At 50.9% G+C, this 14,340-nt stretch overlaps 1 protein-coding gene across 14 annotated transcripts in view; it reads left to right on the top strand.

Annotated features, from left to right (window-relative positions):
- Positions 1-1,596: 1,596 nt before the first annotated feature.
- The window catches only part of MROH1 (maestro heat like repeat family member 1), a 68,445-nt gene continuing 55,701 nt past the window's right edge, over positions 1,597-14,340 (top strand). For 7 of the 14 annotated variants that reach the window (XM_067712570.1, XM_067712566.1, XM_067712573.1 and 4 more), the window contains exons 1-2: positions 1,599-1,738; positions 13,427-13,525. Coding sequence is in view for 1 of the 14 variants with exons in the window: in XM_067712569.1 (XP_067568670.1) it covers positions 1,708-1,738 (31 nt within the window). In the remaining 13 variants the exon portion in view is untranslated. Of the gene's footprint in view, positions 1,739-13,426; positions 13,526-14,340 lie in introns of all 14 variants that reach the window. The other 7 variants (XR_010936620.1, XM_067712574.1, XM_067712576.1 and 4 more) reach the window with 3 other exon arrangements.

Here is a 14,340-nt window from a genome sequence, read left to right as displayed (position 1 = left end):
TCATTTGCAAATATTTTCTGCCATTCCATAGGATGTCTTTTTGTTTTGTTTATGGTTTCAAAGCTTTTAAGTTTGATTAGGTCCCATTTATTTATTTTTGCTTTTACTTTTTTTTTTTTTTTTTTGTGGTACGCGGGCCTCTCACTGTCATGGCCTCTCCCGTTGCGGAGCACAGGCTCCAGACGCGCAGGCTCAGCGGCCATGGCTCACGGGCCCAGCCGCTCCGCGGCACGTGGGATCCTCCCGGACCGGGACACGAACCCGTGTCCCCTGCATCAGCAGGCGGACTCTCAACCGCTGCGCCACCAGGGAAGCCCTGCTTTTACTTTTATTGCCTTGGAAGACTGACCTAAGAAAACATTGGTACGATTTATGTCAGAGAATGTTTTGCCTATGTTCTCTTCTAGGAGTTTTATTTTTTAAAATAAATAAATAAATTTATTTAATTTATTTATTTTTGGCTGCGCTGGGTCTTTGTTGCTGGGCCTGGGCTTTTCTCTAGTTGTGGGAGCGAGGGCTACTCTTGGTTGTGGTGCACAGGCTTCTCATTGTGGTGGCTTCTCTTTGTTGCGGAGCATGGGCTCTAGGTGCTTGGTTTCAGTAGTTGCAGCTTGCGGGCTCAGTAGTTGTGGCTTGCGGGCTCTGGGGTGCAGGCTCAGTAGTTGTGGTGCACGGGCTTAGTTGCTCCGCTGCATGTGGGATCTTCCCGGATCAGGGCTGAAACCCGGAACCCGTGTCTCCTGCATTGGCAGGTGGGTTCTTAACCATTGGGCCACCGGGGAAGTCCCTAGGAGTTTCATTGATGCCTGCTCATCTTTTTTTTTTTTTTTTTTTTTTGCGGTACGCGGGCCTCTCATTGTCATGGCCTCTCCCGTTGCGTAGCACAGGCTCCGGACGCGCAGGCTCAGCGGCCATGGCTCACGGGCCCAGCCGCGGCATGTGGGATCCCCCCGGACCGGGGCACGAACCCGTGTCCCCTGCATCGGCAGGCGGACTCTCAACCACTGCGCCACCAGGGAAGCCCTATGGCTGCTCATCTTGATTCCCACGGTCTGTTGGCATACTGGACGTGTGCCTCCAGTTTGCGTGTGTGTACCTTTTTGCGGAGGGTTCCTCGGCCCTGGGTCTCTCGGGTGTTGGTTGGGTGTTCAGTGTGTGTGCATGTGTGAGAGATATAGGGCATGACAGTGCCTGTGTGTGTCCCGGTCAGGCCCACCTGGCGTGCGTACCTGGACAGGTATGTGCTTGTGAGAGGACCGGCTTTGGGCGCACTGACGCGCCGAGCCGGCGTCGCCGATGCCTCTCCCGGTATGTGGGGCGGTGTCTGTGTGCCGGGATCATCGCGGTGTAAATGTCGTACGAGGACACAGCAGAGTGGGAAGGGAGCCGCGTCCTGCGCCTGCGCAGTGGCCGGCCGCACGCCTTGAGGCCGACAGGGCTGCCCTACTGGCGCCCAACAGTCAGGTGTGGCGGTCACGGGGCGGCAGGGGGCGGGGCCGAGCGCGAGGCGGAGTTTGCGCACTCTCACTCTCTGGGGTTCGGGGGACCGGGTGGAGAGGGCGAGAGGGACGCACCTCCGACCAGTGAGCGCAGAGATCGCTTGGGGGCGGGGCCGGGCTGCCGCGCGCCGGGCCACGGTTGGCGGGGGGGGCGGTGGCCTCGCCGCGTGGCCCCGCCCACTCCGGTCAGCGGCAGGCGGGAGGGCGGATGCCGGGCTGCGGCTGCCGCGGCTCCTCAGGTAAATGGGGTCGGGGCCCGGGATTGGGGCTGGCGGCGGTAACTCGGCGAGGCGCCCCTCGGGGAAGCCTGGGCTGCGGACTCTCGGGCCGCCCCCTTGGCCAGGCCGCCGCGGGAAACCGAGTCAGGGGGCGCCTCTCCAAGGTCACCGGGCGAGCGCGGAAAGGGTCCCGGGCGTCGCGGGGCCGAGCCCACCCCCTTCCCCGGGCTCAGGTGCGCCCAGCTGCGCGCGGAGCCGCATTTGCCGCGTCACAACCCGGAAGAGCGCCCTGGGAGCCGAGCCGCTCACATTCTTCGTCGCAACGGCATGGGGAGCCCGGCCCCCGTGCCCGTCCCCTCCCAGGGTGGGACTCGGAGTACCTGGTCTCTGTGCCCGTCTCCTCCCTGGGGGGCGCTCGGTCCCCAGTCCTAGCGCCTGTCACTCCGGAGGCGTGTGGTTCACGCCCTTGCTTCCCCGGGGGGAAAACGGGGTCCTCCCTATGGGAAGCTAAGCCTAAACCCGAGAGTCCCAACGCGCAGGGGCCGTTGTATTCGTTCCATTTTCTCTTTGACTGTAGAGCAGGGAGGTACTTTGTCCACAGTCCTGAGGATTACTGGTCATGTAAGGTAGGCGTGAAGCTGGAGGGCTGCAGGACGCCCCGCTCTCAATCCAGGTGAGAGCTCCGTGGTGCTAGGCCAGGGCTGGCTCCCAGTCAGCCCCTGGGCCCTTAGGCCCAAGTTTGGGTTCTGGTTTTCCTGGAGCGCCAGCACAGCTAGGGCCTGAGGTTCCCCGTTGCCGGCCCAGCCGGGGTGGGGGCGGGGCTGCCTGGTAAGCTCAAGGGCAGTGAGGCACAAAAGGGTGCGGGGGGCAGAGGGGGCGGGTGTGGGGATGTAAGCGGGAGCGGCTGCCTGGTGCGAGGGGCAGGTGGGGTTGGGGTGGAGGCTGGCTGAGGGGACCACCCTGGAAAGGGATGGTGGTAGAGGTGGGGAAGAAGGTGGTCAGTGAGTCACTGTAGGGTGTGGGAAGGGAGATAGAGGAACAGGAGGGGGTGATGCTGACCTCTGACCCACGTAGCTGAGTGCACGATGACACAGGAAAAGAGGCAGTTGAGGTGGGGGTCGGGGAGAAGTCGGGGTGACGATGGTGTTAGAGCCGTTGAGTGTGCGTGGCGATGGTGGTCCAGATGGAGAAGGCCAGCAGGCGCTGGGCCCCAGGAGACCCATGCGGGAATCATCAGTGTGGGACACTTGAGTGGTGGCATGATTGTGACGTGGTTGCCCCTGTGGTCCTGGCAGCCAAAGGGCCTGGGGATGCTGTTGTCAGCAGGGTCTTCGGCCATCATGGCTCACGCAAGCACGTGTCTCTCGTCTCTCTTTGGTGTCAGAATAGGATCACCTGGAGTTGAGCTGTCTTGGTTACCTTGACACCGACGTCCATGCTGCGGTGGATTGTTTGGACCTGCGTCTTGCAGTTTCTCACTCCTCCAGGGCTGTTTGCTGCCTGCTGAGGGCCCTCAGGGGATCAGAGGTGGAGCCCGTGGCTGCTTGCCGGCTCCCTCACCTTCACAGCTGCCGCCTGTGCCTGGAAGCAGGTGTCTGTGCTTAGTTCGGACCAGGGTCCACCGAGGCCCAGGTGGGCAGCCGGCTCGCTGCTTGTCTGTGATCAGCAGCCCCAGATCTCGTGAGCCCCTTTGTGGAGCTGAGTTACTTGATCTTCTCGAGGTAGGGCCCCAGGAAGGCTCCTGCTCGGTGCTCAAGGAATGGTGGCTGCTGGACGTCGTGAGAAACGTGCTTTCTCCACTGAGCTGGAGGGCCACCCAGTTCTGGGGGGACACCGCTTGGCATGGCTTATGTTGAGAAACGGTGTTCTCAAAGGACTGTGCTTCCTGGGTCATCTGCCCAGGTTCTTGTCGGTGACTCTGGAAGCTGATTCCTTCTCTAGCTCCTGTGCTAAGAGGGGAAGACCCTGGGCCTTGTGCGTGGGTGGGGGTGGGGAGTTCCTGCGACCCCCCAGGGCCTCCTGACTTCCCAGTCTCCCCTCACACACCTACCCTCCAGACCAGCTCCTGGCTGCCTCTGGGCTGGGCTGTGTGTGGCCTCCTTGGCCTCCCACACCCACTTCTGACCCCTCTCCGGCTCAGCAAAGTTGGCCCAGCACCTCTGTTAGCGTGTGCCAGTTCATGTGGCAGCCATAATACAAGTGGGCATCTTTCAGGCCAGGGGCTCTGTGGGTGGGGGCAGCACCTAGTGGGCATTACTAAATGCCATTGAATGAATGCTGAGTACAGGTGAGCGAGGAGGAGGGGTGGGAGAGGGAGGAGGGAGCTGCTTCCGCGCTCACCCACAGCGCGTCCAGCGTGGGAAGGAGGACCCTGTTGGCCCTGCTCCGTGCCCTGTGCTGGGAGCATCTGGGCAGGTGTGGAGGAGGGCAGTGCAGGAGCCAGTCCCGGCGGAAGTCCCGCCCCATCGCTGACCAGCTGCTGACAGCACGTGCCTCGCAGACCTGCTTGGCCGTGCAGATTAAAGGAGATGGTGCCTCTTCAGTGCATCCTGTGGGACGCGGGGAGCCTCCCAGACTCGTCCCCGTCTCTGCACCCCCTTCCCCTGCAGCGTGTTCACCTCGATCTGCCGTCAGCTCTGTGCTCACAGGTCTGTCTGCTCCACAGACCTCCTGGCCTGGGGCAGGGGCAGCAGGTGGAAACTTACAAAACCGGTCAAGCCCGGCTCTTCCACCAGCCAGGTAGTTTATACTTACTTGACAGCCACCTTTTTCCAGTGCTTGTTTTTTAAAAAGTCTAACCAGATCCCTGATTGACACGTGTGTTTTCTAACATCTGCACTCACGGGAGGGCTTCTGTAGACGGATGTCGAGAGGTGGATGATCCCGTCACGCAGCGCGACCATTTGGGCTTGTGGGGGACACTCCACAGGCTCTGCTGGTTGTCCGCACCTGTGTGGTGGCCACAGCACTGACAACGTCTGGTGCTGGCAGAGCGCAGCTGTGTGCAGGCCTCACTCCCAGCGGCTCACTCGTGACGCGGGCAGAGCCCAGTCCTGGACTGGCCGTCTGCATACCGCCCTCCTTCTTGTTCGTCTTGTTGGTGCGGATGGGCTCCTTTGCGTGTTAGTAGGAGACAGATTCGCCTCTTGATTATGAACGGTTATGAACGGTTGGACCTGCTTTGTCTTTTAGTTACTTTATGCTCCACTGAGGATGGGGTGAGTTGTGAGAGTGTGGGGTTGTGGGCTTAGGTGTATGTGTATGGATGTGGTCTTCAATTTATGTGTGTTTTTGACTTTCAGAAATTAAAAAATTTTATATAGTCCAACTGAACAACATTCATCAAGGTGTGTGGGTTTTTGTGTCTGGCTTAGGAAGTCCTTTCCTACTCCAAGACTCTAAAATGTGTACTTGTATTTTCTACTTAGGACTTACATTTCATTTTTACATGTAACACTTATATCCATCTAGCATTTATTTTGGGGTAAGGAAAGATGTAGGGAAGACTAATTTTTTTCCCCAAGTGCCTAACTAGCTGTTCCAACACTATTGGCTAATCTGTCTTCATTATTTAAAATCCTCCTTTTCTTCCTTATTGGTGTTTATTTCTGGACTTTCTGTACAGTCCTGTTGATCTGTTCACCTCTTCTTAGAACAATAGCATAGTTTTAATTACGGTAGCCTTTTAATACGTTTTAACATAACATAGGACAAATCCTGTTCACATACTTTTCAGAATTTAGTTGGCTACTTTTGTCTGTTGATTCTTCCATATGAACTTTGGAACCATTTTATCAAGTACCCTCCAGTAGCCCGACTCACATATTTGTAGATGAAGGAAAATTGACAGTTGTATAATACAGAGTCTTATGGGAGGATTTTGGGTCTTTTCCTTCAATGAACAGCTTTTGTTTGTTTTTTGAAATTGCGTGCATATTCAGGATATAAACCACAACTTTTCTCCCCACTCACAGTGCGCTGGAGTGGACTGGCACGCACAACTGTCACTGTTTGGAACTGATGCCACAGTCCCCGTAGGAGCCAGGGCCGCAGGAACACTGGGTCACCCGCTGGAGGGGTGCGCTAAGGGACTGGCCCTTGAGGAATGAGTGGGTTTCCCGGGGTGGAGGGGGCAGGGCGGGGCAGGGTACTCGTAGGGACCAACAGAAGCAGAGGTGCGAGAGCCGAAGCCCTGGCCCAGGGCGTTCAGGTGCTGGACGCCTGCAGCGTGAGGGGCGAGAGAGAAGCAGAGAGGGGCTTGGGTCTAGGTTGCGACAGCCCTCGTTGAAGGTGTTGGTTTGATTCTGTGGGCAACAGTGAAGATCAGTGAGAAGTGGTGTGACGTGATGTGACCTGCGTTTGACAAAGGCCAGCACTCAGCGTGGAGGAAGTGGCCAAAGGCAGGGTTAGGTGAGGCGGCCGCCAGGGATCAGCTCTCAGAGAAGGAGCAGGGCATCTGCTGTCTGATGTGCAGTGTGGGGGTGGAGTGAGGAGGGTGGGGGGGCGCTGACGTTGATCATGGCATGTCTGTCACTGAGTGGTGGCCTTAGAGGTGTTCACTCGTTCAGTTGCCACTCCCTTAGTAGCATATTCAAAGAGCAGTGCTTGGACAAATGTCAGTTTATCAAGTTTTTCTTTTATAGATTTTGCTTTTGGTGTCAGTCATGGATATTTTCTTCTATGTTTCTTTCCAGAAGTTTTATAGTTTTAAGTTTCACATTTAGGTCTGTGGGTCATTTGGAGTTTTTGTGTGTGGTGTGAGGTATAGATTGGAGTTTACTTATTGTATGTGGGTGTCCAGTTGTTCAGTACTGTTTGTTGAAAGACTGTCTCTTCACTCAGTTGCCTTTGTACCTTTGTTGAAAACTGGACGTATAAGTCCTGAAGCCAGGTAGTGTAAGTTCTCCAGTTTAGTTTTGGTTTGCTTTTTTTCAGAGTTGTCTTGGCTAGTCTAGGTCCTTTGCATTTCCATATGAGTTTAGAATCAGTCTGTCAATTTCTACAAAAAACATTCTGGGATTTTGATTGGGAATGCCTTCAATCCGTAGATGCATTTGTAAAAAGTTGATATCCTTGTACCGTATTTCTCTCCATTTATTTAAGTTTTCTTTACTATCTCTCACCAGGTCCACCTTTTGTCAAATTTATCCCCAAATATTTCATATAATTTTTGCTCAGTGGCAAATGGTGTGGCTTTTTCAATTTTTGTTTATTGTTAGTATATGGAAATACAGTTGCTTTATTGTTCTTAATTTTTTTTAAATTTATTTATTTTTGCCTGTGTTGGGTCTTTGTTGCTGTGCGCAGGCTTTCTCTAGTTGAGGCGAGTGGGAGCTACTCTTCATTATGGTGCGTGGGCTCCTCACTGCGGTGGCTTCTCTTGCTGCGGAGCACGGGCTCTAGGTGTGCGGGCTTCAGTAGTTGTGGCACGTGGGCTCAGTAGTTGTGGCTTGCGGGCTCAGTAGTTGTGGCTCGTGGACTCTAGAGTGCAGGCTCAGTAGTTGTGGTGCACAGGCTTAGTTACTCTGTGGCATGTGGGATCTTCCCAGACCAGGGATCGAACCCGTGTCCCCTGCATTGGCAGGTGGATTCTTAACCACTGCGCCACCAAGGAAGCCCCATACGTTGCTTTTTTAATGTTAATTTTATATCCTGTGATCTTGCTAGCTGACTTATTGATCTGGTCCCACTTGTAGGTTCTGTAGGATTTTCTGCATAGATGGCCACATCATCTGTGAATAAAAACAGTTTTACTTCTTTTTCAATTTGGATGCCTTATAGTATTGTTTTCCTTACCTTGTTGCATAGGCTAGAGCCTCCAGTATGATAGTGAATAGAATGGGTGAGAGCAGACATCCTTGCCTTGTCCCCCATCTTACAGGGATTGCATTTAGTCTTTTACCATTAAGGATGTTCTTATAGGTTTCCCTTAGGTGCTCTTTGTCAGGTTGTGGAAGTTCCCTTCTATTCCTGTTTGTTGGTAATTTTTATTATAAGTGGATGTTGGATTGTGGCAAATGCTTTTTCTGCATTTATTGAGATGATTATATGGTTTTTATTTTTTGGTCTGTTAATGTGACTTACATCGGCTGCACTTAAAATACTCAACCAACCTTGCATTCATAGGATAAACCCAATTTAGTCATGATGTATTATCCTTTTTACATGTTGGATATGATTTGATAAAATATTGTCAAGAAATTTGTGTCTATGAGGGGTATTGGTCTATAGTTTTCATTATTTGTAGTATCTGTGTCTGGTTTTGTTATCAGAGTTATGCTGGCCTCAGAGAATCAGTTGGTAAGTGTTTTTATTTAGTTCGTTATTTAGTTTTGGCCGCATTGAGTCTTCGTTGCTGGGCGTGGGCTTTTTGCTAGTTGCGGTGCGCGGGCTTATTGTGGTGGCTTCTCTTGTTGCAGAGCACGGGCCCTAGGTGTGCGGGCTTCAGTAGTTGTGGTGTGCGGGCTCAGTAGTTGTGGCTCGTGGGCTCTAGAGCGCAGGCTCAGTAGTTGTTGTGCACAGGCTTAGTTGCTCCGTGGCATGTGGAATCTTCCTGGACCAGGGCTCGAACCCGTGTCCCTTGCATTGGCAGGTGGATTCTTAACCACTGTGCCACCAGGGAAGTCTTGGTAAGTGCTTTTTATTTTCAGTTTTCCTGGAAGAATTTGTATATAGTTGGTATTGTTTCTTCCTTAAATGTTTGACAGAATTCCCCAGGGAAGTCATCTAGGCCTAGAGTTTTCTCTGTGGGAAGGCTTTTAACTACAAGTTCAATTTCTTTATTAGATATAGGGCTATTTAGGTTATCTGTTTTTTCTTGAGTGAGGTTTGATAGTCTGTCTTTCAAGGAACTTGTCTATTTCTCTTATTTACTTATTTTTTGCGGTACGTGGGCCTGTCACTGCTGTGGCCTCTCTCGTTGCAGAGCACAGGCTCCGGACGCGCAGGCTCAGTGGCCATGGCTCACGGGCCCAGCCGCTCTGCGGCATGTGGGATCTTTCCGGACCGGGGCACTAACCCACGTCCCCTGCATCGGCAGGCGGACCCCCAACCACTGTGCCACCAGGGAAGCCCTATTTCTCTTATTTTTTAAATTTTTATAATTTTTTATTGAGATATAATTGACTTGTCTATTTCTTTTAAGTTGTCCAATTTACTGGCAAAAAGTTATTCAGAATATATTCTTACTATCCTTTTAATATCTGTAGAATCTGTAGTGATGTCACCGTTCTCATTCATAAGATTGGTAATTTGTGTTTTCTCTCTTTTTCCTGATCAGTCAGGCTGGAGGTTATCAAATTTATTGATCTTCTCAAATAACTAGCCTTTGGTACTTTGATTTTTTTTCTGTTCTTTGTTTTTTATTTCTTTGATTTATGTACTGATACTTATTATTTCCTTTTGCTTCTTTTGAGTGTCTAGTTTCTTAAGGTGGAATTTTTTTTTTAATAAATTTATTTATTTATTTGGCTGTGTTGTGTCTTCGTTGCTGCACGTGGGCTTTCTCTAGTTGCGGCGAGCGGGAGCTACTCTTCATTGCGGCACGCAGGCTTCTCATTGTGGTGGCTTCTCTTGTTGTGGAGCACTGGGTCTAGGCACACGGGCTTCAGTAGTTGTGGCATGCGGGCTTAGTAGTTGTGACTCGCAGGCTCTAGAGTGCAGGCTTAGTAGTTGTGGTGCATGGGCTTAGTTGCTCCGTGGCATGTGGAATCTTCCCGGACCAGGGCTCGAACCCGTGTCCCCTGCATCGGCAGGCGGACTCTCAACCACTGCGCCACCAGGGAAGCCCCGAGCAGGCAGATTCTTAACCGCTGCGCCACGAGGGGAGTCCCTTAAGGTGGAATTTGATGTTGTTGACCTTAAAACTAAAACAGCCAGTTATTTTACCAGCAAAATGTGTTTATTTGGGAATAGCAGAGAATTGCAGCCATGGTATAGCAAAAACTATAGGCTAGTCCAGCAAACAAAGGAGAGGAAGTTACTTTGCAGAGAAAAAGGAGGAAGTTGGGAGGGGCTGCTCTGAAGGAAAGTCCACCAGAGGGATGGGAGAGTTGAGGATGGTGATGGCTTCCCAGTGCCTGAGCTGAGAGGGTTCCCATCTGCTGGGCTTGTTGCCGGGCAAGGAGAGATCTTCCTTCCTCTTGCCAGTGTCCTAAAGTAGAGACATCTTCCTGCGGGGAATGCAAGTCATGACTCTTCCTGTTGGGTCTGTGATTCACCTGGAGTGGCAGTGCACAGGAGCTCCCACTCTGGCCTCCGCACTCCCTGCTAAATTAGGTTTCTTTTATTCAAATTCACAAAGTCATTCTTCTTTTCTAATACAGACATTTAGTGCTATACATTTCCCACAAATTTTGATGTCTTCATTTTCATTCACTTCAAAATGCTTTCTAATTTCATTTTTGATTTCTTTTTTGACTCATGCATTATTTTGAAGCATATTAAGCAGTTTCTAAATACTTGGGGATTTCTCAGATAGCTTTCTCTTATTGATTTCAAATTTAACTCCATGTGCTCAGAGAGCATACTTTGTATGACTCGAATTCTTTTAGGCTTATTGAGACTTGTTTTATTGCTCAGAATATGGTCAGTCTTGGTAAATGTTTCATGTGATTTTGGAAAAAATACATATTCTACTGTTAATGAATACAGTGTTCTATAAATACTACTTAAGTTGGTTGACGGTATTGTTCAGGTCTCCTGTACCTTTAGCAATTTTCTGTACACTTGTTCTGACAATTACAGACAGAGGGGTGCTGAATTTCTACTGTATTTTGGATTTGTCTCTTTCTCCTTGCATTTTTATTAGGTTTGATTTTGTGTATTTTGAAGCTCTGTTATTAGGTGCATAAATGCTTAGAATTGTTGTGTCTCTGTAATCCACTTTGTCTACTATTAATATAGTCACTCCAGCTTTTTTATGACTAGTTGTCAGCCTTGTTTTTCTTTTCCCATTCTTGTACTTTAGCCTCTTTATGTTAACATACTCAGTGTTCCCTGTGGTTTCTTGAATATATGAAATGCAATTATAATCTAAATGTCCTTAACTACTAATTCTTTCCTCTGCATCATTTCTGGGTCAGTGTCTATTGATTGATTCATCCTCATTATGGGTTGAGTTTTCTTGCCTGTTTGCATGTCTGGTAATTTCTTTTCTTTAATAAATTTATTTATTTATTTATTTACTTTTGGCTGCGTTGGGTCTGCGTTGCTCTGCGCAGGCTTTCTCTAGTTGCGGCGAGTGGGGGCTACTCTTCGTTGCGGTGCACGGGCTTCTCATTGCGGTGGCTTCTCTTGTTGCGGAGCACAGGCTCTAGGCGTGCAGGCTTCAGTAGTTGTGGCACGCAGGCTCAGTAGTTGTGGCACGTGGGCTCAGTAGTTGTGGCGCACCGGCTTAGCTGCTCCGTGGCATGTGGGATCTTCCCGGACGAGGGATTGAACCCGTGTCCCCTGCATTGGCAGGAGGATTCTTAACCACTGCACCACCAGGGAAGTCCCTGCCTGGTAATTTTTGATTGGATGACAGACATTGTAATTTTACTTTGTTAGTGCTAGATGTTTTTGTGTTCCTATTACTATTCTCAAGCTTTGTGCTGGGTTGTGGCTAAGTTATTTGGGAACAGTTTGATCTTTTCAGGTCTTGCTTTTAGCTTTGTTAGGTGAAACCAGAATGGCATTTAGCGTCAGGCTAATCTTACTTGTTTTTTTTCTTTGTCTTTTTTTGGCTGCATGGCACAGTTTGCGGGATTGAACCCGGGCCGTGGCAGCGAAAGCCTGGAATCCTAACCACTAGGCCATCAAGGAACTCCCTAATTTTACTTCTTTACTGAGCTGAAATCTTTTTTAGTGCCCTTCCCAGAACCCTGTGAGTTGTGGTGTTTCCCCCGATTGCTGGGAGCAGGCCCATTCCTGCCTCATTGTGAGCTCCAGGGATTATTTGCTGCTAATCCTTTTGGGTGGCTCCTTTCCTGGCCTTGTGTAATTTCTTCTTCTTTTTTTTTTAAAAATAAATTTATTTATTTATTTTTGGCTGCATTGGGTCTTCGTTGCTGCGCGCAGCTTTCTCTAGTTGAGGCGAGCGGGGGCTACTCTTCGTTGCAGTGCACAGGCTTCTCATTGTGGTGGCTTTTCTTGTTGCAGAGCTCGGGCTCTAGGCACGTGGCCTTCAGTAGTTGTGGCACACGGGCTCAGTAGTTGTGGCACGCGGGCTCAGTAGTTGTGCCTCGCGGGCTCTAGAGCACAGGCTCAGTAGTTGTGGCGCACGGGCATAGTTGCTCCACGGGATGTGGGATCTTCCCGGACCAGGGCTCGAACCCGTGTGCCCTGCATTGGCAGGCGGATTCTTAACCACTGCGCCACCAGGGAAGCCCCCGTAATGTCTTCTTAAACATCGTGCTTGTATTGGTTTTCTATTGCTGTTGTAACAAATTACTACAAACTTAGTGGCTTAAACAACACATATTCATTATCTTAAAGTTCTTAAGATCAGAAGGCTGACGTGGATCTCATGGGGCTCTAATTGGGTTGCTAGGGCTGTGCTCCTTTCTGGGGACTCTGGGGAGGATCTGTTTCCTGCTGTTTCAGATTGTTGGCAGAATTTGGTTCTTTATGGCTGTAGGACCAAAGTCCGTGTCTTCTTGCTGACTGTAAGCTGAGGGTTGTTCCCAGCTTCTATAGGTGCCCACATTCGTTGGCTCAGAGCCTCCTTCCTCCATCTTCAAAGCCAGCCATGGTGGGTTTTCTTCCCATGCTTTGATTTTCTCCCCCTTTTTCCATCTCAGCTCTCTGACACAGCTGGGAAAGGTTCTCTGCTTTTAAGAACTTAGGCTGGTCTCACCCACATAATCCAGGGTAATTTCTCCACCTCAAGGTCTGTACCCTTAATCCCATCTGCTAAGTCCCTTTGCCAGATAAGGTAACATATTCACATTCTGGGGATGAGGGCATGGGCATCTTTGGGGACATTATTCTGTTGCCCCTGTGCTGGCCAGTAAGTCAACTGAGTGACCAGGAGACCCTCTGCAGGTCTCTGGACTTCTCTCTGGCACTAGACCCTCCAAACTCCAGCAAGACTCAGGCCTCCCAAGATGCTCCCCGTCCTAACTCTGGGCCTTCCTGAGTGTCCTCAGCTGGATGTGCCCTATAGGTGACGAGCTGGAGTGACCTCAGGGTTTCCTGCCCTTCGTTTCCTGTTGACCAACAGCCTGAGAACTATGGCTTCACGTGTTTTGTTCAGTTTCTTAGTTGTTTTGGTTGAGATGGCAAACGGGTCCATCCCTCCCAGGTGGGCTGGGGGCTGACGTCTCTTATGCTTGTTTGCGTTTGCTGCGACTCGAGCCGAGTGAGCACAGCTGTCTGCACTTGTGTGAAGGATGTTCCAGCTGGAGCTGGTTAGCCCCTTTGCTCTGAGGCGTGGACATAGCTGTATCTTTCCACAGGGCAAAGCCTCTGCCCCAGGAACTGGCTGCTTGCCTTGTAAACTCAGACCGGTTCTGGGAACTCAGGATGTGGGTTCCATGTGCGGGGGTGCCTGCCTCTGAGAAGTGTCCTGTGGGCTTTCTGAAGCCTGTGGCCGGTGCACCTCACACCTGCCTGCTGGCTGTGGCGCTTCCGCCTTTCAGCTTTTCAGGGGGGCGGTTTCTGCCACCTTCTTGCTGTGCTGCCAGTGGAACATGTGTTTTTATTTCTTGTTTTCCTTGTTATTTTCAGATGCTTTCCAGAAAGGGGAAACACCTTGCTGATGCCACCAGCTTCAAACCAGTCCTCTCCATCTGCTTTCTGTCTGCCTGGGATTCCTGGAAGCTTCTGGTCTGCTAATTTTATCTTTTCTTGTTTTCTAGTGCTCTTGTGGGTTTGTTCTTTTAAAACATGCATCTTTTCTGTCATTTCACTGAGGTTTTGGTGGGATGGGTGAATGCTTAGGACCAGTGTGCCTTCTTGATCTAGAATTCTCACTTATTTTTTAAAAATTAATTAATTAATTAATTAATTTTTGGTTGCATTGGGTCTTCGTTGCTGTGCGCGGGATTTCTCTAGTTGCAGAGAGCCGGGGCTACTCTTCATTGTGGTGCATGGGCTTCTCATTGCAGTGGCTTCTCTCCTTGCGGAGCACGGGCTCTAGGTGCGCAGGCTCAGTAGTTGCAGCATGCAGGCTCAGTAGTTGTGGCTCACGGGCTCTAGGCGCACAGGCTCAGTAGTTGTGGCGCACGGGCTTAGTTGCTCTGCGGCATGTGGGATCTTCCCGGACCAGGGATCGAACCCGTGTCCCCTGCCTTGGCAGGCGGACTCTCAACCACTGCGCCACCAGGGAAGCCCTCTCACTTATTTTTAATTCCACCCCCTAACCCTGTCCCCGCATTAGGTGACTTCTCACTGCCCCCTTCCCGTGTGGCTGCAACCACATGAGCATATCCTCCATGCTCGGGAGCAAGGCCAGGCGTCTCTCCTTTGCTGCCTCCACCTTCAGCCTTTTCTGAATCGGTGGTGACTGGGGAATGAAGGGTGGTGACCAGCAAATCGAGAACACTAGTGTGAGAAAGCAGCACCGTACAGGTCCTCGGAGAGTGTGCCGTAGGGCAGAGCATGTGGCCACGTGCTGAAGTGGGGGCCGCTTGCGCATTTCA

Source organism: Pseudorca crassidens, chromosome 17, assembly GCF_039906515.1.
Source record: "Pseudorca crassidens isolate mPseCra1 chromosome 17, mPseCra1.hap1, whole genome shotgun sequence".
NCBI lineage: Eukaryota > Metazoa > Chordata > Mammalia > Artiodactyla > Delphinidae > Pseudorca > Pseudorca crassidens.
The sequence above is the reverse complement of the archived record's forward strand: the minus strand, read 5'-3'. Positions and strand labels throughout refer to the sequence as shown.